We start from the raw sequence: 26,554 nt of genomic DNA, 5'->3' as shown, positions 1-26,554 counted from the left end.
CTCTACATGTTTTGTGGGATAAAACAGCGTCCTGGGCAGTAGGGATGTGGGTCTGAGCCCGTGGGATCTGTGCAGTGCCCCATGGTACACTGACCCGCCTCCTGTAAGCAGCAGCTGAGTCCTTTGCACTGTTCTGTGGCCCAGCAGCATCCGGGAGAGGGGCGGGGGACAAGCTCACCTGGGAGGAGCACTTGAGATAGGCTTCGAGGAGTAGTAGATTTAGACTCGGAAGGTGTAGGACACCTTATCATTGGCTTCATCGTGTCTTTGGAATGAAAGCTGCTGCTTTTTCTTTTTGAGAGCAAATAACCTGACCAATGGTCTTGGACACCTGGGCTACCAACTCAGTGGGCATTTTTAAGAAGTCATGAGTGAGCAGTGAGTTGGGGGGAAGAAGCCATTATCCTCCTTTTCCTCCAGCCCTGCGTGTCCTCCCTTCTCTGTGGCCGGGGTGTGCGTTGGTCCTGAGCGTGAGTCCGCTGGAGGGGGCGGGTGTGACGTCATCGGGGGCGGATGTGACAACATTGGCACAGGTGTGCGTCAGCATCGCTCTGGGGTGAAACGCAGCAGCGGGGCCGCTCCCCTGCGTGATTCTCGGGGATGGCTGTGCTCGAGGGGGTTCTGACTCTATTCTCTCCTCCTCCCTCCCCGCAGTGGCTGCCTCCTGGTGACGATGGCCGCGTGAGCGCCTGCCATGGCCAACCGGACGCGTCAGAGCACGGCGAGCAGCATGCTGGACCACAGGGCGAGGCCGGGGCGTGGCCCGCACGGCCAGGAGCCCGAGAGCGAGGACACCGAGCTGCCCCTGGAGGAGTATGCGTCCCCGGGCCTGGAGCCGCCTGCCCTGCGGCCCGAGAGCCCCGCGCCCGCCGAGCCGGGCGGCCACGACCACAGCCCCGACGGGGACTCAAGCTCCGACTACGTGAACAACACCTCCGAGGAGGAGGATTATGACGAGGGCCTCCCCGAGGAGGAGGAGGGCATCACCTACTACATCCGCTACTGCCCCGAGGACGACAGCTACCTGGAGGGCATGGACTGCAACGGCGAGGGCTACCTGGCCCACGGCGCGCGCCACCTGGAGACGGACGAGTGCCAGGAGGCGGTGGAGGAGTGGACGGACTCGGCAGGCCCGCACCCGCACGGCAGCCCGGACTACCGGGACGGCCGCCTCCCCATCCCGGAGGACGAGTCCTCCGTCCTGGAGGCCCAGGACCAGGAAGAGGGCGTCCACTACTGTGCCAGCGAAGAGGGCTACCCGGACTACTACCCCACGGAGGCCAACGGGAACGCGGGCGGCGCCTCCCCCTATCGCCCGAGGCGGGGGGATGGGGACCTGGAGGACCAGGAGGAGGACATCGACCAGATCGTGGCCGAGATCAAGATGAGCTTGAGTATGACCAGCATCGCCAGCGCCGGCGAGGCCAGCCCCGAGCACGCGCCTGCCCGGGGGCCCGAGCCAGGGCCGGGGGACTCCGCGGAGGCCGGCCCGCCCGGCGAGGCCAGCTGCGGCCCCAGCAGACACGAGGGAAGACCCAAGTGTCTGAACCTCCCTCCTGAGGCCAAGCACTCTGGAGACCCCCAGAGAAGCTTCAAGACCAAGACCAGGACTCCGGAGGAGAGGCCAAAGTGGCCCCAAGAGCAGGTAGGATCCTGGCTGTCCTCAGAGAATGAGATGGAGGAGCCCAGAGTGCAAAGGGTGTGCTGGTGTCGCCCACAGATCAGAATGAATGCTCAGTTCTCCATCCGCTCCATTATGCGTGGACTTTTTTGTTGTTTTTTTGTTTTTTGTTTTTATTTAAATATTTTGTTTTATTTATTTTTTGTTTTGATTTTGTTTTGGGAGGAGGTTATTATGTTTATTTATTTACTTATTTATTTAACAGAGGTACTGGGGACTGAAGTCAGGACCTCCTGCATGCTAAGCATGTGCTCTGCCACTGAGCTATACCCTCTCCTGGTGTGTGGACATTTTGGTCACTCACCTTCACCCATCAGATGCATCAGGAAATGCCAAGAACATCTTGTTGAAGGTTGATTGGCAAATAGGGCTTCCAGAAGACACTCCAGCCCAACCAGAGGAGGCTGGGTCCTTAGCCTACCTGCACTAAATCTGCTCATAGAGGGAGGGATGTCCCTGTGACCGCTTCCCGACCAGACGGTTTCTTCAGGTTGGCAGGGCATCAGCAAGGATGTGGGGTCGCTGGCCAGTGCAGAGAGCCGCAGCCAATGGTTGAGGGCTGCCCTGTGGGGAGGAACAGTGGACCTGAGTGCATTTCACAAGGGCACACATCTCTGTTAGCCCCCAGGGCCTTGGCACAATGGGCAATTAGCTGTAAGTAAATCTTTTGAAAATAATTATTTGAAGGTTTGACAAAGTCTTGGAGAAGAAATACATGCTAATGAGACCAATGGACTTAAGCATACTATATTTTCTTGTAATTCTAGCCACATTAGTGGGTTTTCTAATGAACACTTTGGAAAAGCTGCCTTTCAAAAAAATCCCACATGTCTAGATACAGAAGATGTGAGAATTAGATGCACATAAAGGAACTTCTATTTGGCTAATTCTATGGACAAATGAGAATGAACTGCTTTCATATTTTTAACACCTTTATTGTGGTATGATTCCTGTACAGTAAACTATACGTATTTCAGATGTATAATTTGATGAATTTTGGTAGATGTATATACACCAGTGAAACCACCACCACAATCAAGATAGCTAACATTTCCTTCACTCCCCAAGAGGTGCAAATTTCAAAATTTGCTTTCATATTTTTAAAGCTTTAATTAATATACTTTTTTTTCCCAGAAGAATTTATTTGAAATATATATATAATGAGAGCTTGAGTTTGGGCAGTAAGTCTTATGGACTCACTATTAAATTTCCAGAACTTTCCTTTGATGCCTTTTGTTTTTTAAAAGATTGTTAAGTGTAAGTTGACTTCTGTTTCGGGGTGTCCCTGTTATTCGAGTCAGTTCTGCAGGTGCCGGGTTGGGGGCTGTGGGATGTCAAGAAACTGGTCTTGTGCAGTTGAGGGAGCTCCTCCCAAGGGCAGGAGACTCTGGGCTCAAGATCTAGGCTTCAGGACGAAATGCCACTGTCCCTCCGTGGTCTGCGCAGAGCTGGACTCACACCCAGTGGTGGCAATGCCCAGCGAGTGGACAAGACCTCGTGTTTTGCTTTACTGCAACCAGAAGCCAGTTTGAGTGAACTCCGAGCTTTGGGTTGGAGGACAGGGAGGTTGAATGAATGGGTGGTGGAGCTGCTTTCACAGGACAGGTGGAGGTAGGGGGACCCAGGAGGAGGTCTGTTCTTCAGAGACGTGGCATTGGGTGGGGGAGCAGGTACTTGCTCTCCCTAAATAGAGTGTCTCCTAGAAGCAGGTGCTTTTATCTAAGATGGTGGAAGAGCTCATTTATGCTGGGTAATTATCACATAGCTTTTTTGGCTTTATTCACTTATTCGTTTGCAAATTAATTCCATCAAGGGAGACCCTGGCAGTTCCTAGCTCAGGATGGACCAGGCCTCCCAGTGAAAATGGGCTTCTCTTAAGGGCTCTGCCTTGCCTGGGTCATCATGTCCTATAGACCCGCATGACCCATTCTAGATGAGGGACTCTGAAATTTGACCATGGAGCCACTAATGGTCATAGGAACCATTCATTTTTTAAAAATTTGAACATTGACTGCATATTTGATAATACTGAATTTTATCAACTTAAAAAATTTTAAAGACTGTAATAAAATATACAGAGCATAAAAATTTCCGTTTAACTGTCTTTAAGTATACAGTTGAGTGGCATTGAATACATTCACATTATTGTCCAACCGTCACTACCATCTTCTACCTCCAGGACATTTTTCATATTGCAAAACTGAAACTCTGTCCCTGTTACACGTGAATTCTCCATTCTCCTGGTCCCCCAGTTCTTGGCACCCACCATTCTACTTCTTGTTTCTGAGGGTTTGACTACTCTAGGTCCTGCATATAAGTGGAATCATATAGTATTCGTTCTTTGGTGACTGGCTTATTTCACTTAGCTTAATATCTTCACGGTTCATCTATGTTGTAGCCTGGGTCAGAATTGTCTTTTTTTTTTAAGGTGGAGTCATATTCCCTTGTACCGATGGAACCTCATTTTGCTTATCCATTCATCTGTCAATGGAAACTTGGGTTGTTTGTTTCCACCTCTTGGCTATATGTCTTCAAGATTTTGCTTTCAGTTCTTTTGGGTACGTACCCAAAAGTGGAGTTGCTGGATCAAATGGTAATAACTGTTTTTAGTTTTTTGAGGAACTACCATATTGTTCTTTATGGTGGCCACACCATTTTACATTCCCGCCACCAGTGCACAAGGGCTCCAATTTCTCCATATCCTTGCCAATACTTGCTATCTTCTGTTATTTTTTAAATTATTACAATAGCCATACTAATGGGTGTGAGGTGGTATCTTATTGTGGTTTTGATTTGCATTTCCTAATGATTAATGAAGTTGAACACCTTTTCAGGTGCTTACTGGCCATTTATCTTCTTTGGAGAAATGTCTATTCAAGTCCTTTGCCCATTTTTTGAGTCTAATTTTTTTGTAGAGTTGTAGTTCTGGGTATTAATCCCTTATCAGATATATGATTCATAGTTTTACAGTTTTTTCCTCCATTCCATGATTGCCTTTTCATTCTGTTGATAGTGTCCAATGGCATACAGAAGTTTTTATTTTTTTAATTTTTTAAATTGAAGTATAGTTGATTTACAATGTTGTGTTAGTTTCTGATGTACAGCATAGTGATTCAGTTGCACATATACATACTCTTTTTCATATTCATTTTCATAACAGATTATTACAAGGTGTTGAATATAGTTCCCTGTGCTATCCAGTAGGACCTTGTTGTTTATCTATTTTGTACATAGTAGTGTGTATCTGCAAATCCCAAGCTGATAGGAATCATCTCAAAAGCAAGATGTGTGTGTGTGTGTGTGTGTGTGTGTGTGAAGGATTTTCCCTGGGAAATTTGGTGATTTCTTGCTCCATACCACAACCTGCCTTTCTAAAAGTAATCCTTTTCTCCTCCCGGGGACAGCCAGGCTGTGTGGCCAGCAAAGTCCTGGCCTCGGACATGTGCAGAGGGTGCCCTGGAGTCCCACACCTGCCTCCCCAGTGCTGTACACACAGGTGGTGCCGCATTGGAAATAACCTAGGGGAGAAATGGTCATAGAGGCCACTAGGTGCTTAGATGGTCGCTTTGTCAGGTGTGGTCCATGGTCCAGCAGCACTGGCGGTCCTGGACCACCGACTTCAAGGCTGCGTTTTAATGAGATGCCACATTCAGGTTTGAGAAGAGATGCTGTGGAAGATGGAGATTTCTATTGGAGGAAAAAGTGTGGAGCATCCTTCTACTTATTTCAAAGCTTTTCAAAAGTTATGTTGTGGGATGTCTTTTTAATTTTTTTTTCAGTTTTTAATTTTATTTCTTTTGTGGAGGGAGATAATTAGGTTTATTTATTGATTTGTTCGTTTGTTTTTAATGGAGGGACTGGGGATTGGACCCAGGACCGCCTGCATGCTAAGCACACGCTCTACCACTGAGCTATCCTCTCCTCCCTGGATGCTTTCAAGAATGCTGAGTAGCAGGGGAGGATAGAACTCAGTGGTAGAGCACGTGCTTAGCGCACGAGGTCCTGGGTTCAATCCCCAGTACCTCCATTTAAATAAATAAATAAAACGATTACCCACCCCCAAATGCTGAATAGCACTTTATTTAGTCGATGCATGGACAGCAATATTACAAGAGAATTAGAAACGGGACTGTGCTTCCCACCCCCTAACCCACGAGCCCTTCTCATTTCCCTGTCTTGCTTCTCAGGCGCTCTCCCCGTGCATAAATGCTGTCAGCGGCTGGCATTGTAGTCCAGATATGATTCTGTCACCCAGCTTCGAAAATCTGACCTATTGGGAATGTGACTCCTTGTCATATAATTTTCACGATCATTTTGACCGACCTTTGAAGGTTGGGGCGATACGCCGTGTAATGTATTTGTCTGTCCGGATCCTGCCATCGAGCGTGCAGGTGCAGGTGACGTCTTCCTTTGTACAGGAAACTCCGCGGACCCGTCTGCCCAGGCATGTCTTCCTTGTTGGGGTTTATTACCTGCAGATAATGCCGGTGCTGCGCGTGAGAGCTGCCCATCTCCCCATGATCGTCTTGTCTGATTGTTTCTCTTCTTCTATGAATATTTGGTTGGTGTCCTCTCTCTTTGGGGGCCCCGATGCTTTCCCATTTCCCAGGAGCACCTTAGGCACCACAGAGGTTGCTTTTCGCTGTAGATGTTTTTTTCTTGAGTCTCTTTTCTTTCGAAAAGGCTCCAGTTTGCAAGTAGACCTGCCTCATCGGCCACTCAGTGGAGACCGAGAGGTCTGCACTGGGGGAAGGGTGGGAATCTCAGAGAGCCCAAAGGAGATGGACTCATGTTGCAGAAAGACAGGGTGCGATGATGGGGAGGAGAGGAGATCTGTGTGGGGGTTTTATAGGAGAAAAAAATTTTTTTTCCAAATCAGTGCATGTTTATTGAGGACATTTTGGAAAATAGAGGCAAAAAAATGTTTTGCCACATGGCATTGTAGAAGCCCACCATGAAGAGTTTTCCAATCAAAGAGGCAAGCCTCTCTTTGGATGTCTCAGGATTTCCCAGAGCATCGCCTTAGAGGTATTCTGTGGACACGGCGTGGCTAATCCTTATTATTCATGGCTTCTATATCTGTGAATTTGCCTCCTCACTAGAATTTATCTGTAACCTTAAAATCAATACCCAGAGCACTTTGGCAGTCCTTTGTGGACATGTGCTAACAAAAAAGATTTGAGTCTGTCAACACGCCCGTTTCCCACTGAGTTTAAACAAGGAGATGCCTTCTTTTTTCAGCACATACTGTAAACAAGTGTCCTTGTGGTCCTTTTTGTGCTGCTGTGTCGCATTTTTGTGCTTTTTGCTGTTGAGAAAATTACCCCCAGCTGCAGTGCTGGAGGGCCGTTCAGGGTCCCTACGCGCAGGAAGGCTGCAATGTGCCTTTTGGAGAAGATTCGTGTGTCGGGTGTTTCGTTCGGGCGTGAGCTGCAATATTTCTGGCTGTTAAGTTCGAGGTTAACAAGTCAACAATACGGTACATCCAGAAAAAGGAAGAAGAAATTTGCCAGTCTGTACATGGAGCTGCTCTGGAAAATGCTGCGGTTAACATCGGTTGTGTGTGATGGAGCGATAGAAGAGCAGCTAAGTTTGTGGATTTGTGAGATGAGCCCCAATTAAAAAACATTATATTATAAGGCTGAAAGCCAGAGAAATAGACGATCTTATTACCCAGGGTCAGGATAATGTTAAAGTCGTCTTAGCTGGTGTTTTATGGTGAAGAAATGCTGGCTATAGTTCCTTATTTGTAAGTCATACGTATTAAAGAAGGTGTCTTTAAATAGACATACACAGAGAACAAGGTTATGTGTTGATCAGTTGATGAAGATGTGACCAGAGGCTGCAGGAACCTCACTCTGTATTCCCCCTGGGAGCCGTGGTCCAGGATCCACTCATTCTGGGTGTAGTCTACTTTATAGACCATCACTGCCATGAGCAAGGGGAGTTGACTGTACTGGATTGGCGGATGAGTTTGGGAAACTCTGCTGCAAAGTTTTCCCTTCTCAGAGATACCCTCCATGTTTGCACGGATGCTGCCTTCATCCCAGACTCCCAGCAACAAGGACATCCCAGCACTGCCTGGCCAGTGTCTCCCAGTCTGGAGCCACAAGCCCTTTCTCCCTGCACAGAAAAATACCCGCCAAAGTTGCACATCCTCAGGGCCGAGAGTCAGAACCTGCAACTTTCCCAGACTTGTCCCTCTAGGGCTCAATCCTAGAATGATCACCATCAACCCAGAATGACGGTGATGGGAAAGTTGTCTTCTGGGTCACCAGTGGGACCCGTGGCTTCTGAGGATTTGATGTTTCTTGTTTGGCCATTTGTGGAAAGTCCCTGGGTGACAGTAAAGGTGACCCTGGTGTTGGTAGTGGTGGCCAGCGAGCAGGGGCTTTGTATGTATATGTGACTTCAGTGGATCTCAGAGGAACCAGAAGAGGCAGGAACTAGGGTTGTTCCCATTTTACAGATGAGGCAGTAGAGACCTGTGGAGGGTAAGTACCATGCCCACAGTTCCACAGCATGAGGAGTAAATGGTTTGTGATGCCAAAGCCCTCATGTGTAACCACAGCCCTGTGCATCTCTGGAAGAGGTGATGACCAGTTCCGTTCGAGATGTGTTGGACTCTCTGTGAGTGAGAGAATGTGGGTGAACTGGGTACAACTCTCCTCAATAGTGATGTCTCCTCTGCTCTGTTGTCTGTTTACTTGGTATAACGAGGGCTTGACATGCTGTCGTTCGAGGCGGGTGTCTCCTAGCACCAGGGAGGTGACTGGTGGACACGAGACCTCCGATCTGTAAAATTGTCCCAACCTCCTGACTTCACGAGGGCTCAGGCCATAGATCAAATATATCAAGCCGAGATTATTTGTGGGGCATTTTTCTTAATTTGATGATGCTTTGTTGATAAATACTGATTTTTTTTTTACATACAGCAATTAAAGAATACACGTGTGTGTCCAGCCAGATTCATATTGAATATCCAGATTGAATGGGCATTTCTGCACCTTCTTGGGGGCCCTCTGTCATTTGACAACGAGGCAGTGAAGACTGGAGGGAAGACCCCACTGGGGCCAGTCTCCCTGCTCTGGGTATGGGCTGGGAGGACCTGGTGAGTCAACAGTGCACTTTCTGTGAAGAGGGGTGCTCCTCCATGCCCCAGGGGCGTGTTTGTCCAGCACCAAAAATCAGGGTTTCATAGGTCTGTGGGGTACCCGGGGTGACAGGTTCTTGTGGTCCCCCGGGGGGTTGCTGCACATTCATATTTGACAAAGACCAGCCTGTACATCCGTCATGAGACGGGGTGCCCACAAAATACCTGCTCTGTGCCCCAGCTTCTCCTTTCAGGGACTTACTCCTTTGGGCCTTGGAGATTTCTCAGGCTGCAGGCTTTCCCTGTCCCCTCCATGCCCCCAAGGGTCAGGGACACATCGGGCTTCAGTGACGGTTGAATCAGTGACATCTGATTGACGTGACAGCTGTGTGGGACAGCTCTGCACATTTGGATGATAAGCCAAATGCATGTTTTGATTACTTGGGGTTTCCATAATTTCTAGAAAGAGCCCTGTGACAATGAAAAAAAAAGAAAAATTGATCCATCACAGTCAACTGAATACAGCAGTTGAGGGAGGTGTGATGCAGGCCCCGAGGCCACATCACACGCACGAGTGTTTAGCGCTGCTCCCTGTGCAGATGCCTTTGCTGTGGTTGGGCCTTCAGCCGAGACTGTCTTGTGAAGGACATTTCGAGATTGTGGTAGGAACGTTGGCACCAAATAGGGAGGGGGGATGCTAAGGGTGAGGGTAACCTCGGCCTGCTCTGGGGAGGGGGAATTGGCACCATGAGCACTCCCTCTGGGCTCACATGTGCCCCATTTAGTGGTGTCAGAAGCAAGTATGAGCACCTGCTTTGGGCTGAGGGTACCAGACCCCTAGAGGCCCTGAGAGGCAAAGAGAAGAGCATCCTGAGATCATTGGTATCCAGGTGGCAGCAGGTGTGCAAAGCCCCAGTGCTTGCACAGGGCCCAGGTGGGAGCAGTCTGCACAAACCTGGCCCACTGGGAGGATGGAACTGGAGGAAGAGCCCACAGGCAGGCGCTGAGGGCAGGGGTTTGCGGGGGCACAGGGGCTGGGCAGGGGAAGGTCCTTGCCAGCAACTAACCCCCCAAGGCCTCCGGGGAGTACAGCTGGCCTCTTCCTTCCCGCAGCCCTGCCCCCACTCCCCTGCCTGCCCCCCTGGCCATCCCACCTGGACCTCCCTTTGCTCCTGGGGAGGCTGCCCGGGAGGGTCCCTGGGCTCCTGTGCCCTCCCAGCCTCCTCTCTTCCCAGTACTTCCCATGTGGAAGATCATATCTGATTCCCAGGACCACCTGGAAAACAAAATCCAGGCTGGTCCCACCTTGGCATCCTAAGCCGTCACTCCATCTGCCTGAGCTCTCAGACTCGGCTTCTCTGGGCCCATTTGCAGAGTCAGTGCAAGACCCTATTTAATTTTCTGAAGCCTAGTGACAACATATGACTGGAGGTGGCTCTTACCATCATGGGGCAGTTTATCTAGCAGGAATCTGGGGTTGCCTCAGTGCCTTAAAATCTTGTTAAAGCAGGGTTTCTAAAGCACCATCTTTATTGTTTGGGAAAATCCTTTAAAGCCCCTCCCCTAACAGTAATCTTGAAAGTTCCTTCCCTGTCCTGCCCTCAACAGAGCAGGGTATAGTGGTTAACAGCACAGATGCGAGAGCCAGGAAGCCTGGACCCCACTCTGCTGCACCAGCTCCTGGTTCCAGAACATTCCAGACATGTTACCTGCGCCAACAACTGCCCTGGGCACAGATGATGCCCTGATGATGACGACGATGATTTTAAGTCCCTGGTGGGGAGGCTCTGCACACGGTCTGTGCCATGCTAGGCAGGGCTGAGGACACCAGTGAGCAAGAGGACGTCCCTATGATCTGGAGTGACGTCAGGGGAGGGACGAAGCCAGCACTGTGAGGCTGGATGAAAGGAGGCCCAGGACTGGCTGGGGACACAGTGGAGACAGGATGGTGGGGATGCAGCTTGAGCGAGGCCTGATGGGATGGAGGGGACAGCTAGGGTGGGGCCAGCTCCCTAGGTGTCCCCCAGCCCTCTCCTCTGCCAGCCTTCCTCAGGTGTCCCATCTCCCCTTCAGGGATTTCTTGAGGGTATCCTCAACCGCTTTCTGCTCTGGAGTCCCTGATCTAGGGGGACAGGGTGGCAGCCACACGTCTCCAAGGGTGGCCCTGATTTTCTCACACTCAATTTTGAGTTGAAAATTAACTGAGAACCCCACTTGCCTAGCAGATGAGCTGGCTTCCAGACCACCGGTTTCTCAGTAATTCTAGGTGCAGTCCCATTCTCCCTGCTTCACCTGGAGTTTCTGAACATAACTCCCACTCCTTCAGAGCCCACTCCCGCCCAGCCCCCCTACCAGGCCACTCCCTGGGCTGAAGGGCGTCTGCACTCCCTCCCATGCAGCCAGTGTAAATTACACTTGCCATGTGCCAGACCCTGGGACTGCAGAGACCAAAATGACATAAGCCTCGTTCTAGGGGGAGACAGACACACAGACTCCTCATCTACTTGGGCGGGGCTGGGTGATCAGCAGAGGCACCGCCCCACCCACCAGTCCCAGGCAGGCTTCCTGGGGATGGGCTCCTACAGAGGTGATGAGCAGAGAGGCCCTGGGACCTGGAGGGGGGCTTTGGGAAGTCAACCCACCAGGCTGAACGTGGAAGTGCATGGGCGCCCTCCGCATGAGACGGGGGGCTGGGAGTGTGACCGGGGAGGAGGGGGAGAGAGGGTGAGGGACCTGGATTGAGGATGGTGATGAGGGAGGGACACAGCAGGGCCATCAAAGGGACAAGGAGCGGGAGGGGGACAGGGAACGGGAGGGTGCTGAAGGGCAGGATGCCAGGAAGGCCACGTGCGAGGGGGCAGTTAGCGGGGTCTTGCTGCCAGGCCCCTGAGCAGCTCTGGTGGATGACAAGGGCAGAGGCTCCTGTGTGGGAACAGAATGGGGTAGATGGGCAGCGTCTGTAGGGACAGGCAGGGAGGGACCTGAGGAGATGCCGGCAGGGAGAGGCTGCCCGCTGCGTGTGGAGCTGGGGTTGAACTGCTCTGACTTGAGTTGCACTGACTGGCCTGCAGCATATGCCTAGGGCAGATTTCGGGAATGGAGAGTGGTGGGTGCAGGACTGAGGCTGGGCCTTGGTCCACCTACATCTCCCATCCTCGGGCTTCTGCTGCACCTGCATATCCATCACGTGTGCCGGGGGCTTGAGACACATCCAAACAAAAATCTTCTAGTCATGTGACATTCCCCAGGAAGTGCAGGGCTCCGTGGGAGGATTTTTAGAAACATCTTCTGTTCAGGAAGAAAGACCACATTGCTGAGCACAGGATTCAGAGATGCGTCATGTCACACATGGTGCGCCAGCCGAGATGGAACAGCGTGCCGATGGCAGTCAGGAGATTTTCATCCCAAAGTGCTCAGATCATGGTCAATTCTCATCAGTTACTGAAAAAGACACAGCCCTATGATGATGGGAGGCTAACCAAGAATAACTCCCAACCTTCCATCACATAATAATACCATGGGCAGCTCAGGAGAATGAAGCACAGATCAGAAAAGCTGAGAGGGGAAAGTGTGGCACAGAATGGGGCCCAGGGGCCAGTGGTGGACTCCTGACCCTGCCAAGACCTGTCAGCCTTCACAGAAGAGAAGGTGGTCTCTCTACCTGAGACCAAGCCAAAGCTCAGACTACTGGTGCTGAAGGATGTTCGGAACTGGGCTTACAGAATCTCATTGCCCAGCTCCTCTGGTTTCAACGGTGATCAGATGGTCCAGGCCTGCATCTGGCTCCTGTCCTTTTAAGAGACACTCACTGAGACTGCCGGGCTGTGCGCTGTCCTTGGTGCTGAAGCACCGCTGAGCGTGCCCGCCCTTGGCCACCCTGCCCTGCTCTGGGTGCACTCAGGCTGTACAGGTCAGTGAGCCTGAGCTAGACCTTGGATGAGGGGCTGTTGCTCGGGATTGCAGCATGTTTGGGAGAGTTTGCCCATTCTCCCTCCTCGGTCTGTTCTCGTCTTTGTGGCTCAGACACTTGCAGATGGCCTCTGATTCTGCCTCTGGGACCGTTTTGCCCACTCTGATGTCTGATGCAGCCCTACCCCAACCCTAACAGTTCCCATGTTTGGGGCTCAGCTTCCCCTGAGAGCAGCCCTCAGTGCTGACTGGGAGACATCTTCTCCTGATCTTCACTCCCAGAGCCTCTGGGTCTTCTGGTTGTTGACTGTTATGCACACTGACGCAGACTCACCCACTCGAGTGTCTTCAGAAGGGGTCAACCCCAGACCACCACACATGCAAGCCAGGTCTCACAGGTGTTCCTGGGTTCCTTTGGCTGCTGCTGCTGCTCCTCCCTTGTCTTCTAGTCATTGATCTAGTCCCTCCTACATTCATTCACTGGGACCAAGTATATAAAAGATAGTGTGCTGGTCACTTTGAGAAAAATGAATGTTAATTTCAAGAAAGGAGGAATAACCTAGTCATTCACTGGTCCTCAAAGCCTGCTCCAAAAACAAGAGCAGGGCCAGTCAGGGCTGTTCTTGGTGCACTGAATTTGCAAATTCTGGGAGATATCACAAAGTGGCATTGCTGCCCAAGGTTTTCCTTGTCTAATGTCTTATTAATATTTAATCTCCAAAGGATTCCAAGTCACCCAAAATAGGGGCTGTTTGGCCCAGATTCAGAGATCACAGCCTGGTATTTGGGGGAAGATTGATTTCTTCTCTGCATCACAGTTATAATGATGAAGTTCCAAAGGGGGAAAAAAAAACTTTCACACGCAGGGACTATTATTCAACCTTAGAAAGGAAGGAAATGCTGACCCTTGAGGATGCTCAGTGAAATTAGCTGGTCACCAGAAGACAAATCCTGTATTGGTCCACCTGTGTGAGGTTGCTAGACTAATTAAATTCATAGATATGGAAGTGGAATGGCAGTTGCAAGGGGTGGGGAGAGGGGGGAATAGGGAGTTAGTGTTTAATGGGTACAGGTCTTCCACTGGGGACGCTGAAAAGTTCTGTAGACAGACAGTGGTGATGATTGTACAACCGTGTAAACGCACTGAATGCCACTTAACTGTCCACTGAAAAATTGTTAAAATGATAAATTTTATTTTATGTATATTTACCAAAATATTTAAAAGAAAGAAAGAAAGGGGCTGGGGGGGATAGCTCAGTGGGAAACCTATGCTTAGCATGCACGAAGTCCTGGATTCAATTCCCAGTGCCTCCATTAAAAAAATTAAAATAAAATAAATTTTAAAAAAGAAAGAAAATACTCTTGTCCCATGAACTGGCTTGAGTCTGTTTGAATCATCTGAAACCCAGCTGAGCTAGTCTGAGCCCATGTAACTGTATCATACAAACAAACAAAACCTTCTGGGTCAATGGAGACTGGCTTGGTGGAGCTGTAGTAGAGCTGAGCTGACCACACTCATCTGGGCCACTGGACACTGGCGTGTGTGGTCAAATAGCAGGGTGTCTGCACGCCTCTGGAAGGTGTCAGGATGTTCAGAATTAAAATGAGCCGTGGTAGGACAACCACATCCTGAGTGAGAAGAGGGTACCTTGCCTTCTCTCCTCCAAGAGTCTTGTCCAGTCACAGACGTGATCCTACCTTGGCAGGGGTGGAAGGGGCAAAAATGGGGGTGGCCACCAGATCATTAATACTACTGGGCTCTTTGCACTGATCACCCAGACCACTGAGTTGTGTCAAATGGTCACAGTCATCCCTTGTCAGTATCATTTAGATAAAAATATGTTGCCACTTCTACCGTGAAACTAACAGCTCACCCTACTCTCTCTCCTTATCCTCAACTTTAAGAAAACCAGATGCTCTATTTTGGATATTCATAATGGCCAGACACGTAGATTTAACCAAAGCTTACTGGATCTTTGATATCTTGTTTACCAATTAACTGGTTAAACTTGTTCTTCAAATTATGAGTCGTGGGATTTTGTGTTAGTGTTTGTAGCCATGGGCAGTTCCATTGAGTTGTTTATTACTTGGGACTGATAATGTTGATTGGAACAGAGAACTCCTTCTCCTGCTGGGAGATAGCGAGCTGGTCTTGGCAGTTTCATGCTGGGAATGCTAGTGTCTACAGATAATAGAAAGTTAAATCTGGAAGGCGCATTGGAACTGGGGTTGGAATATTGACTTAGCCCTGGCCATCTGGTTTCCTTCTGACCTGTGTACCTTTCTTTGTTTCATCCATTCCTCCGATGCCTCGCTCACCTCAGAATATGTGTGGGGCTTTAGGCTGAGCAGAGGGGACATGGAGAGGCCTTGGGTATCCCGGGAGCCACTGGCCATGAGGCCAAGAGACCACTCTTCACCTCAGAGGGTCACTGTCATGAGACTGCTCACACAGGGCTTCTCACCCTGAAACTAGCAGGGTTAGGGGAGAATATGTGGGTGTTTGTAGCAAACTCATGGAACCTGTGGGAAAAGCAGCCCATGGGCCCCCAGCCACGGATTTAGATGGGAGATGTGGTAGATTTTCTCATTTGAGAATTGAGCTCAATCAAACAACACTCCCCAGTTATGTCGCACACTTTGTGTGAAGCGATGGATCTCCCTCCTTTCCCACAAGTGAATCTGAGTGTGATATCTGGAGTAATGTGAGGCAGGTATCCAGGAAGGAATGGTCTCCGTGGTCCTGCCGCTGCCATCTGGGTGGCTCAAACCTTCTGCTTCCCTTGGGAAGGTTAGTCCTGCACAAGCTGGCCGTGACCTTCATGCAGGGGTCTAGCTGAGCTGATGAGGGTATCAAAGGTAGAGGCAGGCAGTATGTTTTAGATATTGAGAGGGCTCTGCTAAGTCTTTCTTTCCCCATTACTTTAAAATTGTAGCTGTACCCACATAACATGAAATTTACCGTTTTAACCATTTTGGAGTGTGCAATTCAATGGCATCTAGCACAGTGTTGGGCAACCACCACTGTTTAGTTCCAGAACATTTTCAACACCCTAAAAGGAGACCCCATATTTATTAAGCAGTCACTCCCCAGTCTCTGCACTTCTAGCATCTGGTAATGACAAATCTGTTTTCTCTCTATACAAGCTGAGATAGTGTGGGTTTGCTTCCAGACCACTGCAGCAGAGTGAATATTGAAATAAAGTAAGTCATACAATTTTTTTTGGTGTCTCAGTGCATATAGAAGTTATGTTTACACTGTCCTGTAGTCTATTAGGTGTGTAATAGTATCTAAAAAAACAATGTGCATGTCTTAATTTAAAAATACTTTATTGCTAAAAAGTGCTAACCTTCAGCAAGTTGTAATCATTTTGCTAGTGGAGGGTCTGGCCTCGATCCTGATGGCTGCTGACTGATCAGGTGGCTAAGGAAGGTTGAGGTCACTGTGAAAATTTCTGAGAATAAGACAACAGTGAAATTTACCCCATCGATTGACTCTTCCTTTCATAAATGATTTCTCTGGAACATGCAGTGCTGTTTGATAGCATTTTACCCACAGTAGAACTTCTTTCAAAGTTAGAGTCAGTCCTCTGAAACTCTGCTGCTGCTTTAATAACTAAGTTAATGTCATAGTCTCAATCTTTGGTTGTCATTTCAACAGTCTTCACAGCATCTTCACCAGGAGTAAATTCCATCTGAAAAAACCACCTTCTTTCCTCGCCTCTAAGAAGCAAAACCCGATCTATTCAAGGTTTATCCTGAGACTGCAGCGATTCAGTCACATCTTCAGGCTCCACCTCTAATTCTAGTTCTCTTGCTGTTCCCACCACATCTGCAGTGACTTCCTCTATTGAAGTCTTGAATCACCCAAAGTCATCCATGAGGATTGGATCCACTTCTTCCAAACTCCTGTTAATGTTGATATTTTGACCTCTTCCCATGAATCATGAATATTTTATTGACATCTAGAGTGGTGAATCCTTTTCAGAGGGTTTTCAGTTGCCTTTGCCCAGATCCACCTGCAGAATCACTCTCTCTGGCGGCCATAGCCTTACAAAATGTATTTCTTAAAAAATAAACTTGAAAGTTGAAATGACTCCTTGCTCTACGGGCTGTAGGATGGATGCTCTGTTAGCAGTCTTGAGAACAACATTCATCTCATTGTACATCCTCATCAGAGCTCTTAGATGACCAGGTACATTGTCAATGAGAAGTAATATTTTGGAAGGAGTCTATTTTTTTGCCCCAAGCAGTAGGACTCAGCAGTGGCCTTAAAATATTCAGTCAACCATGTTGTCAACAGATGTGCTGTCATCCAGGTTTTGTTGTTCCATCGATAGAGTACAGGCAGAGTAGCTTTGGCATAATTCATAAGAGCCTAGAACTTTCAGAATGATTAATGAGCACTGGTTTCAGCTTGAAGTCACCAGCTGCACTGGCCCCTAACTAGGGAGGCAGCCTGTGCTTTGAAGCTTGGAAGCCAGGCATTGACTTCTCTCTGGTTATGGAAGTCCTAGGTGGCCTCTTCTTCCAATAGAAGGCTGTTTCTTCTGCATTGAAGATCTGTCGTTTAGTGTAGCCACCTTCATTATCTCAGCTGCATCTTCCGGGGAACTTGCTGCAGCTTCTACATCAGCACTTGCTGCTTCACATTGAGCTTTTATGTTCTGGTTTCTTATCTTAAATCTCATGAACCAACATCTTCTAGCTTCAGATATTCTTCTGCAGCTTCCTCACCTCTCTCAGCCTTCATAGAATTGAAGAGAGTTAGGACCTTGCTCTGGATGAGGCTTTGGCTGAAGGGAATGTTGTGGCTGGTTTGATCTTCTGTCTTGGACTTTCTCCATATCAGCAATAAGGCTGTTTTGCTTCCTTACCATTTGTGTGTTCAGTTGGGCAGCACTTTTAATTTCCTTCAAGATCTTTCCCTTTGCATTCACAGCTTGGCTAACTATTTGGTGCAAGAGTTCCAGCTTTCGGCTTACCCATGCTTTCAACATGCCTTCCTCACTGAGCTGAATCATTTCTAGCTTTTGATTTAAAGTGAGAGATGTGCAGATCTTTTCACTTGAACACTGAAGGGGCCATTGTAGGGTTATTCATTGGCCTAATTTCAGAATTGTTGTGTCTCAGGGAATAGGGAGGCCCGAGGAGAGGGAGAGAGATGGGGAAACAGCTGATCAGTGGAGCAATCAGAACACATACAATATTTATTGATTAAGTTCACCATCTGATATAAGCCCAGTTTGTTGGGCCCCCAAACAATTACAATTGTAACATCAAAGATCACTGATCACCATAATAAATATAATAATCTTGAAAAACTTTGAGCTATTGTGAGAATTATCCAAAATATGACACAGAAACACCAAGCCAGCAAGTGCTGTTGGAAAAAATGGCACCAGTAGATTTGCTGAACGGAGGGTCACCACAGACTTTCAATTTGTTAAAAAAAAAAAAATGCAGTAGCTGCAAAGCACAGCAAAGTGAAGCACAGTAAAAAAAAAAAAAAAAAGTATGCCTGTGTAGGTTTGCCTATTTCTAGAATTCGAAATGGAGTTGTATAATATGTGACCTTTTGTGTCTGGCTTCTTTCACTGAGCATCATGTTTTCTGGGCTCACCAATGTTGTAGCACATGTCAGGACCTCACTCCTTTTTATGGCTGAATAATATTCCCCTGCATGGGTGGAGCACGTTTTGTTTATCCATCTGCCCATTGACAGACATTTGGATTGTTTCCACTTTTTGACTGTTGTGAATAGTGTGACCCTGACTGTTCCTGTACCAGTGTTTGTGCAGATGCCTGCTTTCAGGTCTTTTGGGTCCACATCTAAGAGTGGAATTACTGAGTCACATGGGCATTTACTGTTTGATTTTGTAAAGAATCACAAACTATTTCCCACAGCAGCTGAACATTTCACATTCCCACCAGCAAGGCATGATGGTTCTAGTTATGCACAGATTTAAAAAAATGAACAGCCCTGATGATCCAGTGTCTAGACTCACCATTGTTCCGGAATGGCCTTAGCAGACATGTGTGCTGGTTTTTACCCTGGCTCGTAACCCTAGAGCCTGAGGCCAGCAGGACCACTGAGTTCCACCTCTGTGCTGGAGTGGGAGCTGTCCCAGGCCAGGACCTTGGTTATGTGCATCTTCCGGTCCTCCTAGGGGTACCCTGTCCCCTGCAGGACACACAGCAGGTGCTTGCTTGGGACTGGCCACGTGGACGCAGCCTTTGGATAGTGGGTGAAAATGTAGAGACTAGTTTAGAAGAACAGAGGTTCTGCTCTGAAATGCTGGTGCCCCCTGGTGCTGCCTGCCCTTCCTGGGGCTCCATGAAAAGAGAGTGAATGATGAAGTAGAGGAAGTCTCAGGAGGTCCTGGCAGTCAGGGGCCTGGAGATTTCAGCAGACATGTCTCAGAGGACAAGGCTGGGCCCGCAGTGGGTTCCCCAGTGGATCTTGTCCTGACTTTTTTAAGCCAGAGATCAACTTCGGAAAGATGCGATCTTCCCCATGGGGATCATACTGAGGAGAAAAAAGACTTTATCCAAGCTCTTCTCCTCCAGATAAATATCCCCGAGTACCCTGAGTCATAAGAACAGTTTTGTCATTTTTCTGAGCCATTTGCCAGCAGACAGATGGAATGGATGGCTTTTGGGAGGAGATGTGGAAGGGGCTGAGTCAAACTTTCAGGTGGCCCCTGGTGGGTCGTACTCTCGGCTCGGTCCGACAGGAGCACTTCCATGTCGTTGTCCCAGCCACCCCTCCTAAGCTGGACGGATGAGGGCATCTGGGCTGGAATATCAGATGAGTAGGGTTGACCGATGCCTTTGAAAACAGGGAGCAAGAAATGATTCCCAGAGAAGGCTGTCCCTTCCCTGAGTGGCCACACTGGAGCACCTGGGGTTTCTCTGATGTGGAGGCATGTTTGGGGGGAGGGACGGTCAGGTGGGAAGTAGTGACTCACCTGGCTTTGAGCTGACGCTGTCTGTCCCTCACCGGACCTCCCTATGTGTCACTCACATGCTTGTCATTCAGGACAGGGCTTCGACACGCATGGCCTTTGTTACAGACGGCGTAAGTACGAGCGTTTGTTTGCTGTTACTCCCTCCAAAGCGATGTGGGTTGAATTGATGTATTTTCAGTTTAATCAGGCAGACACAATCAGAATGGACACGTTAAAAAAAAAATTCTAGCTTTAGTTTCACCCACTGGAGCCAAGATATTTATTAGAGCAATTTATTCAAATTAGTATGTTTTTATTACAGGCAATCATCTGCCTTGAGCAGCTGTCCATGGTCCTGGCATTTTATGACCAGCATGTGCTGTAGCATCATGTTCTGTTCTCAGGGCCCCATGAAGAGAGGGTCAGGGGTTCCCCACCATGTTAACACACTTCTCTCCACACATTTCACTCCCTCCTTCTCTAAGTGGGTGGCTGATGCAGGTCTAGCTGGTGGCACCAGGAACCCCACACCACAGTTACCTAAGAAAGGACGTGATCCTGCTTTCCCTGCTGGCTGTAAAGGATGCGGTGACCCTGGCTTGCATCTTACCTCGGGGTACGCCTGGCTGCTGTACCTTGGGGAGGGCACAAAAGAATTCAGGTAGCATGTTCATCTCAGTTGCCAGGAGCCCCAAAGCCACGTGGGCCTCTAACCATGTTTATTTCAGAGGCTATGTCCCGTGCTGCCAAGCCTCCCACCCTGCCCCTTGAAATGAAAACTAAGGCACCAGATGGGTTCTTCCAAGAAGAAGCAGCACAGGCCCACCCTCCTGCCTCTCTGGAAACAACCTCGGCTGTTTATTAGGAGATGTGGTTGTCATAGTGATGAGTGGTTGGAGGGATTTAGAGAAGATGTGGGCATGGAAGGAAGGGTGGAGCCTGGAGAAGCTATGGGGAGAAGTCACCATTATAAGTGGACCCAAGACCTTGTGTTGCCTATGGTCACCGCACACTGTGGCCCCACCCTGAGGTGTCCTGTGGATGAGTGTGGGGCACCAACCTCCAGCCTGTGTTCCCCTGGCCAAACCCTAACCCCTTGGAGCTGCGTCCCCTAGGAAGAATACCTCTCTCATTTGCCACAAGGCAAACAGCAGTCTTTGTGTCACCTTTTCCCACCGTGTATTTGGCACCTCGATGAGAGTCTGTTGCCACATTTAAGGCCGGCTTTCTGCCAGAAAAATTAGGTTCCACCCCAAGCTGTAACATCCATAGAAGGAGTGCTACCTTAATCCTTCTGGGGTGCTACAACAGAACGTCATAAACTGGGGGACTTAGAAACGGCAGACATTGCTTTCTCACTGTTCTGGAGGCTGCAAGTCCAAGGTCAAGGCACCAGCAGATTTGGTGTCTGGTGAGAGCCCACTTTTATAGACAGATGTCTTTTATGTCCTATGCAGTAAGGGTGGGGGAGCACTCTGGGGTCTCTTTTATAAGGGCACTGATCCCATTCCTGGGGGCTCCACCCTGAAGACCTCGTCTAATCCTAATCGTCTCCCTACGACCCCAGCTCCTAACACCACTCCTTGGGGGTCAGGTTTCTACATCTGATTTGGGGGAGGACACAAGCATTCAGTGTGTAGTAGGTGTGGTTGACCCCGCTTTCATTTTTCGGTTAGTTGATTTGTTTCTTGGGGGTTTTTGGAGAATAACTAGGGCCCGTTTGACTCCTAGGAAGGAAGGGCGGGTCTTCAGGAAATGAAGTTCGTGAACTCAGCCTAGGAAAGGTCTCAGGCTAGAGGTTTCAGACCAGTGAGTAAAACGCTGGCTCTAAGTGGACCATGAAATAGACAAGAGGACAGGACAGCAGAGGGCTGCTTGGGGGGTGTGCCACATTACAGTTTTACTTACAGCTCTTGGGAGCAGCACTGTAAGTGAGAGACCTCTCTGGACCGTATGGGAGGTTTATCGTGGTGTGTCTGGTCTGTAGCAGGGCCATGGGACCAGTCCATTGGGAGTTCAGGAATGAGCCCGGCTCCATTGGGACCCTGCCAGGAGTGGGCCTCTCCAGGCTCAGCCCTGCAGGAGGGGCACTGTCCGTGCAGCTTCATCAGCACGGGATCCGTGGGGGAGGATCACAGCCCTGTCACCCAGAGGAGGATGTCAGTCCCAGAAGAGGGCTGTGACAGGCAGAGCAGCGTCCCAGCAGTGCAGACAAACCAGAGCCCCCAGCCCCACCTCGGGATGGACTGGGACAGCAGGACAGGGTCGGGGCCCCCCATGTGGTCTGGGAGCTCACAGGGCACAGGGGTCAGGGCAGTCCTTTGGGTGCCAGCAAGGAAGCAGGGAGCAACCAGACATCTGGCGCACCTGAGCCCTAGCTGTGCCCCGAACCCCCTTGGCTCCCAGAAGGCCTTATTTCTTCCACGGATTGAACAAGCCCTGATGTCAGTAGGATGTGGCTAAGCCTTCCCTCCTTCCTCGGCGCACAAATCTTCCCCATCCTTAAAGCCCAGCCATGTCCTGTCTTAGCCACCCTCCTCCGCTCCCACAGCCTCCGAAACCCAGTGGTGTCTGTAGTCACGGAGGGGACACTCAGCCAGGAGTCCCTGGTCTGCCTGGTCCATCGCATCTCCCTATTCCCATCAGAGTTAAGAACGGGCGGGGGTGGGGGTGCTTCTCATTTTTCCCTAATCCCTGCAGAGAAACTGAGTGATGTCACAGGATGTGACGGTGACAGTGGCAGTCGAGGACAGGGAAGATGCGACACATTTCTGTGCCACCAGTGCCTTGGGTACCTGGCCATTAGTGTCCACATGTGGGGCCCCAGTCCTCTCACCTGTAAAGTGGGAGAGGGAACATCTGTCTCATATGGGAAAGGATAATATTCCTTAAGTTATTTATAAACAAATGTTATTTATAAATACAAATAAATCTTACATGAGAAAGGCTGTTATAAATAATATATACACATATTTATAAATATATAAGTAACTTATTTATAAATAAATGTAATGTAGATATAAGTATGTTCATACTGATAATATCGATAAAACTTATTAATGTCATTGTCATCATCATAGTGCTACTGCTTGATAATTTATTGCCAAAAAGTTCTGGAACTTGACTTAATGTGCGGGCTCACCAGCATCTCGTCTGGGGTTTGGACAGTGATTCCAGTGCTGTGGGTCTGGTGTCTTTCTTCTGGATGGTACAGGACAACACATAGAGGAAATAGACCTAAACTTGAAATTTTGCTCATTTTGAAGTAAGAGAAATTTTGGTTTGACGTCTCCTTTAAGAGAAGACTTATGACATGTCCTTGGGATTTTTTTTTTCTAGTGGTAGATTGACTAATTTGCATTAATGAAATAATTTAGATTTTAGAGTTTGCATTTGACTTAGAATTTAGGGGTGTTTTTAGAAATATAATTTTAACCCTTGGACACTGTTGGTGGAAATGTAAAATGATTTAGCTGCTGGGAAAAACAGTAAGGTATTTCCTCAAAAGATAAAAAGTAAAATTACCCTATGATCCTGTAGTTCTACTTCTGGGTACATATATACCCAAAGAATTGAAGGCAAGGACTCTAAGAGATATTTGTACGCCTATGTTCACAACGGTACTGTTCTCGATGGCCAAAAGGTTGGAGCAATCCAGGTGTCCATAGATAGAAGAATGGAAAAACAAAATGTGGTCTGTACAAAGGGTGGAATATTATTCGTCCCTGAAAAGGAAAGACTTCCTGACACCCGCCACAATAGTTGAACTCTGAGGACATTGTGCTCAGTGAAGTCACAAAAAGACAAATCTTGTATGATTCTACTTCTACGAAATACCTAGAGTAAATTGACAGAGACACTTGGTGATTGCCAGGGGCCAGGGGCAGAGGGAAGAGGAAGTTAGAGTTTACTGTGGACAGAGTTTCAGTCTTATAAGATGAAAAGAGTTCTGGAGATGGGTGACAGTGGTGGCTGCACAATAACGTGAAAGTATTAATGCCATTGAACTGTTGTTAACAATGGTTATTTAAGATGGCTGATGTTATGTTATAGACATTTTACCACAATTAAGAATAATAATAAAGGAGGAGGGTATAGCTCAGTGGTAGAGTGTGTGCTTAGCATGCACGAGGTCCTGGGTTCAATCCCCAGCACCTCCATTAAAAAAATAAATGAATAAGTAAACCTAATTACCTATTCCCCAAAAGAATAATAATAAATAATAACTTTTTAGAAGTATGAAAGCATATATTATGGCAGAAAAGCTTAATTAAATTATATCTGTCTGCAACCAGATACATACCTCTAGACACATGCATTTTACCAAATACAATCATATTGTATCTCCAGGTGTGTATCTTGGTTTGTTTTTCTGTCACCTGAAAACACCATCTTGACCTTTAACTTCCGGTTTGCAGGTTTGCAATGGTTTGGAGCAGCCACGGAAGCAGCAGCGTTCTGATCTCAATGGACCAGTTGACAATAACAACATCCCAGAGGTAACTTTTCCAAGGATGAGGGTTCTCGCCCAGGGTCCTGGCGTTGGAGCTGCCTGCCCCGTACTTTCTCTGCTCGCCTTCTGCAAGATGGTCCTGTCCCACCTGGTGCCTGGGAGGGAGGAAGTCTGCTTAAGCAAAGTCTGGTGTCCCTGTTGGAGGAGGCGGTGAGGGCCACTGGCTCTGGAGGAGGAGGAGAAGGCCCTTTCCTGTGGATCCAGGCCCCCACTGTGGCATGTTTGTTTGTTGCCTGTGGTGCGTGGGGCGGGGGGGGGGGGTCACCGGTGCTCCCCGATTGGACAGAAACTCACTCCATCCTGTTATCTAACAATCATGTCCTAAAACAGGGTTACTCAGCGGAGGCACCATTGACATCTGGGACCAGATCTTTCCTTGTGAAGGGCTGTCCTTTGCATCCCTGTCCTCTACCTACTAGGTGCCAGTAGCAACCCTCCTCCCCAAGTTGTGACCACCAAAGATGTCTACAGATATTGCCAAGTGTCCCCTTGGAGACAAAAACCGTTCAGACAGGAGAACCACTATCCTAACTGACAACGTGGTTTAAAAAAACAATCCCATGTGTACACCGCCATGATGGAGGTTATTAAAGTGAGGCCTTAAGCAGGTGATTTTCCTTTTCTGGATTACATAATCCGGATGAGATTTTTCTAACTTTGATGAAATAACTATGACCATCCATGGTGTGGTGTCCAATCACCTTTATCTTGGTTTTAAAGATATCCCCTGGTAACATTCTTTTTCTTTTCTTTCTTTTTTTTTTATACTTTTTTTTATTGAGTTATAGTCATTTTACAATGTTGTGTCAAATTCCAGTGCAGAGCAGTTTTTCAGTTACACATGAACATACATATATTCATAGTCACATTGTTTTTCGCTGTGAGCCACCACAAGATCTTGTGTGTATTTCCCTGTGCTACACAGTATGCCCTGGTAATTTTCATACCCCCAGTTGGAGAACCATTGGGTGTATGGTCCCTAGGTTTCTTTTTCTAGCAGTGATGTGCTAATATGGGGGTCCCTAGGTTTTAGCTGATGGCCTTTTGTAGCCCAAATTTTCCCATGAGAATTGGTTGCATATACCCCACCCAAACATCATGGTGCCTGACGGACAATGGTTTTCTCCATGGAGCTGATTCCTGGAAACACCAGTCACTCATGGGGTTTAGCTTTTCACATTATGGTAATCATCTCAGCCTGGATCTTACGGGCCAACTACTTACCTCTGTTCTGTGTGTGTGTGTGTTTTCATATTTCCTAACAGACAAAGAAGGTGGCGTCATTCCCAAGCTTTGTGGCTGGTAAGTGACTGAACTTTCTTTCAAGGGGCAGTTGCATTTTTATGTCAAAGCAAAGGGTACTTTTACTTTTGGTTTTCTCCTGCAAAGCTTGTTTGGAAAGCGCACCTTCAAGGTGAAGACAGTTCTATAATAAGACAAGGTGCTCGGGCATTTGATGGAACCCTTCATAAGCCCATGTCATCAGTGGGAGCGGGAGGTCCAGTTGCTCAGGGAACAGGAGACTCCCATTTAATTACACCTTCAGTAACGGCCTCACCCATGACACTGAGTATTAAATTAATGGATTGAGATGCATCCGTATAAGCAGCTAATTACAATCTAAGACTTTTGATTAGGGTGGATATAATTGCACCCAAATTCAGGATGTTATTTATTTTTTTAAGACCCTATTTCTTTCAACTCTCCTATCTTTTTTGAGGAGGTTAATATTGCATTCCCACATTTAATTAAAAAGTCCCCAACAGATCTGTTCTGTATTACTTTGGTGTGGAACGCATGCCTGCTTGGCTGTTATCCGAAGGGGAGTCAGGTAACCTCTGACAGCTCCTTAGGGATGTGCTCCAAGCACACCGTAAAAAGCCTCTTAAGTAGAGTCTTTCTCTTTGCCAGGAGGCTGTGTCCTGTTCTTGCTAGTATGTTACAATAAACAGTGTGAAACTTACTAATTCTTTCAATAAGCTAGTGATTAATTTTCGTGAGTATTTATGGGAGCAAGTTCAGTTCATCTTCAAAAATAAGTAACTTTAAACCTTTTCTGCTCTGGTTTTCTTTTTTTTTTTTTTTTTTTTTTTTTTTAGTAAAGAATTAACATCTGGGAAATTCCAGCCCTCAAATTCCCTTTCAAGGGACTGGTTTGAACCAGGCTAACCCAGTTCAGACTGGTTAAAAGTGAATTCTCTGGCTCAACCTTGTTGTGATGAGTTCAACATTATACTGGCTCAGTGTTGTTCAAATTGGATAAAAACCAGCTTTGAACTGTCAGAACCCATATCATACGATTCAAATAACCTTGACTCCATCCTGACTGATTCAAAGAGGCTCAAATGTGTTGTGCCCAGCAGTTTCATGTGGTGGTACGTGCAGTTTAGCTGGGTAAAACTGGTTGT

General features: G+C 48.0%; 1 protein-coding gene across 4 annotated transcripts in view; it reads left to right on the top strand.

Moving 5' to 3' along the window:
- The window catches only part of APBA2 (amyloid beta precursor protein binding family A member 2), a 176,519-nt gene that overhangs the window by 114,444 nt on the left and 35,521 nt on the right, over positions 1 to 26,554 (top strand). For all 4 annotated transcript variants that reach the window (XM_032469206.1, XM_032469207.1, XM_032469205.1 and 1 more), the window contains 3 exons: positions 655 to 1,645; positions 24,052 to 24,132; positions 25,412 to 25,448. In XM_032469206.1, the coding sequence (XP_032325097.1) occupies positions 695 to 1,645; positions 24,052 to 24,132; positions 25,412 to 25,448 (1,069 nt within the window). In that variant the 5' untranslated portion in view covers positions 655 to 694. The remainder of the gene's footprint in view (positions 1 to 654; positions 1,646 to 24,051; positions 24,133 to 25,411; positions 25,449 to 26,554) is intronic.

The sequence above is a fragment of the Camelus ferus genome, chromosome 27 (assembly GCF_009834535.1).
Source record: "Camelus ferus isolate YT-003-E chromosome 27, BCGSAC_Cfer_1.0, whole genome shotgun sequence".
Lineage (NCBI taxonomy): Eukaryota > Metazoa > Chordata > Mammalia > Artiodactyla > Camelidae > Camelus > Camelus ferus.
This window is presented reverse-complemented; position numbering and strand designations above follow the sequence as displayed.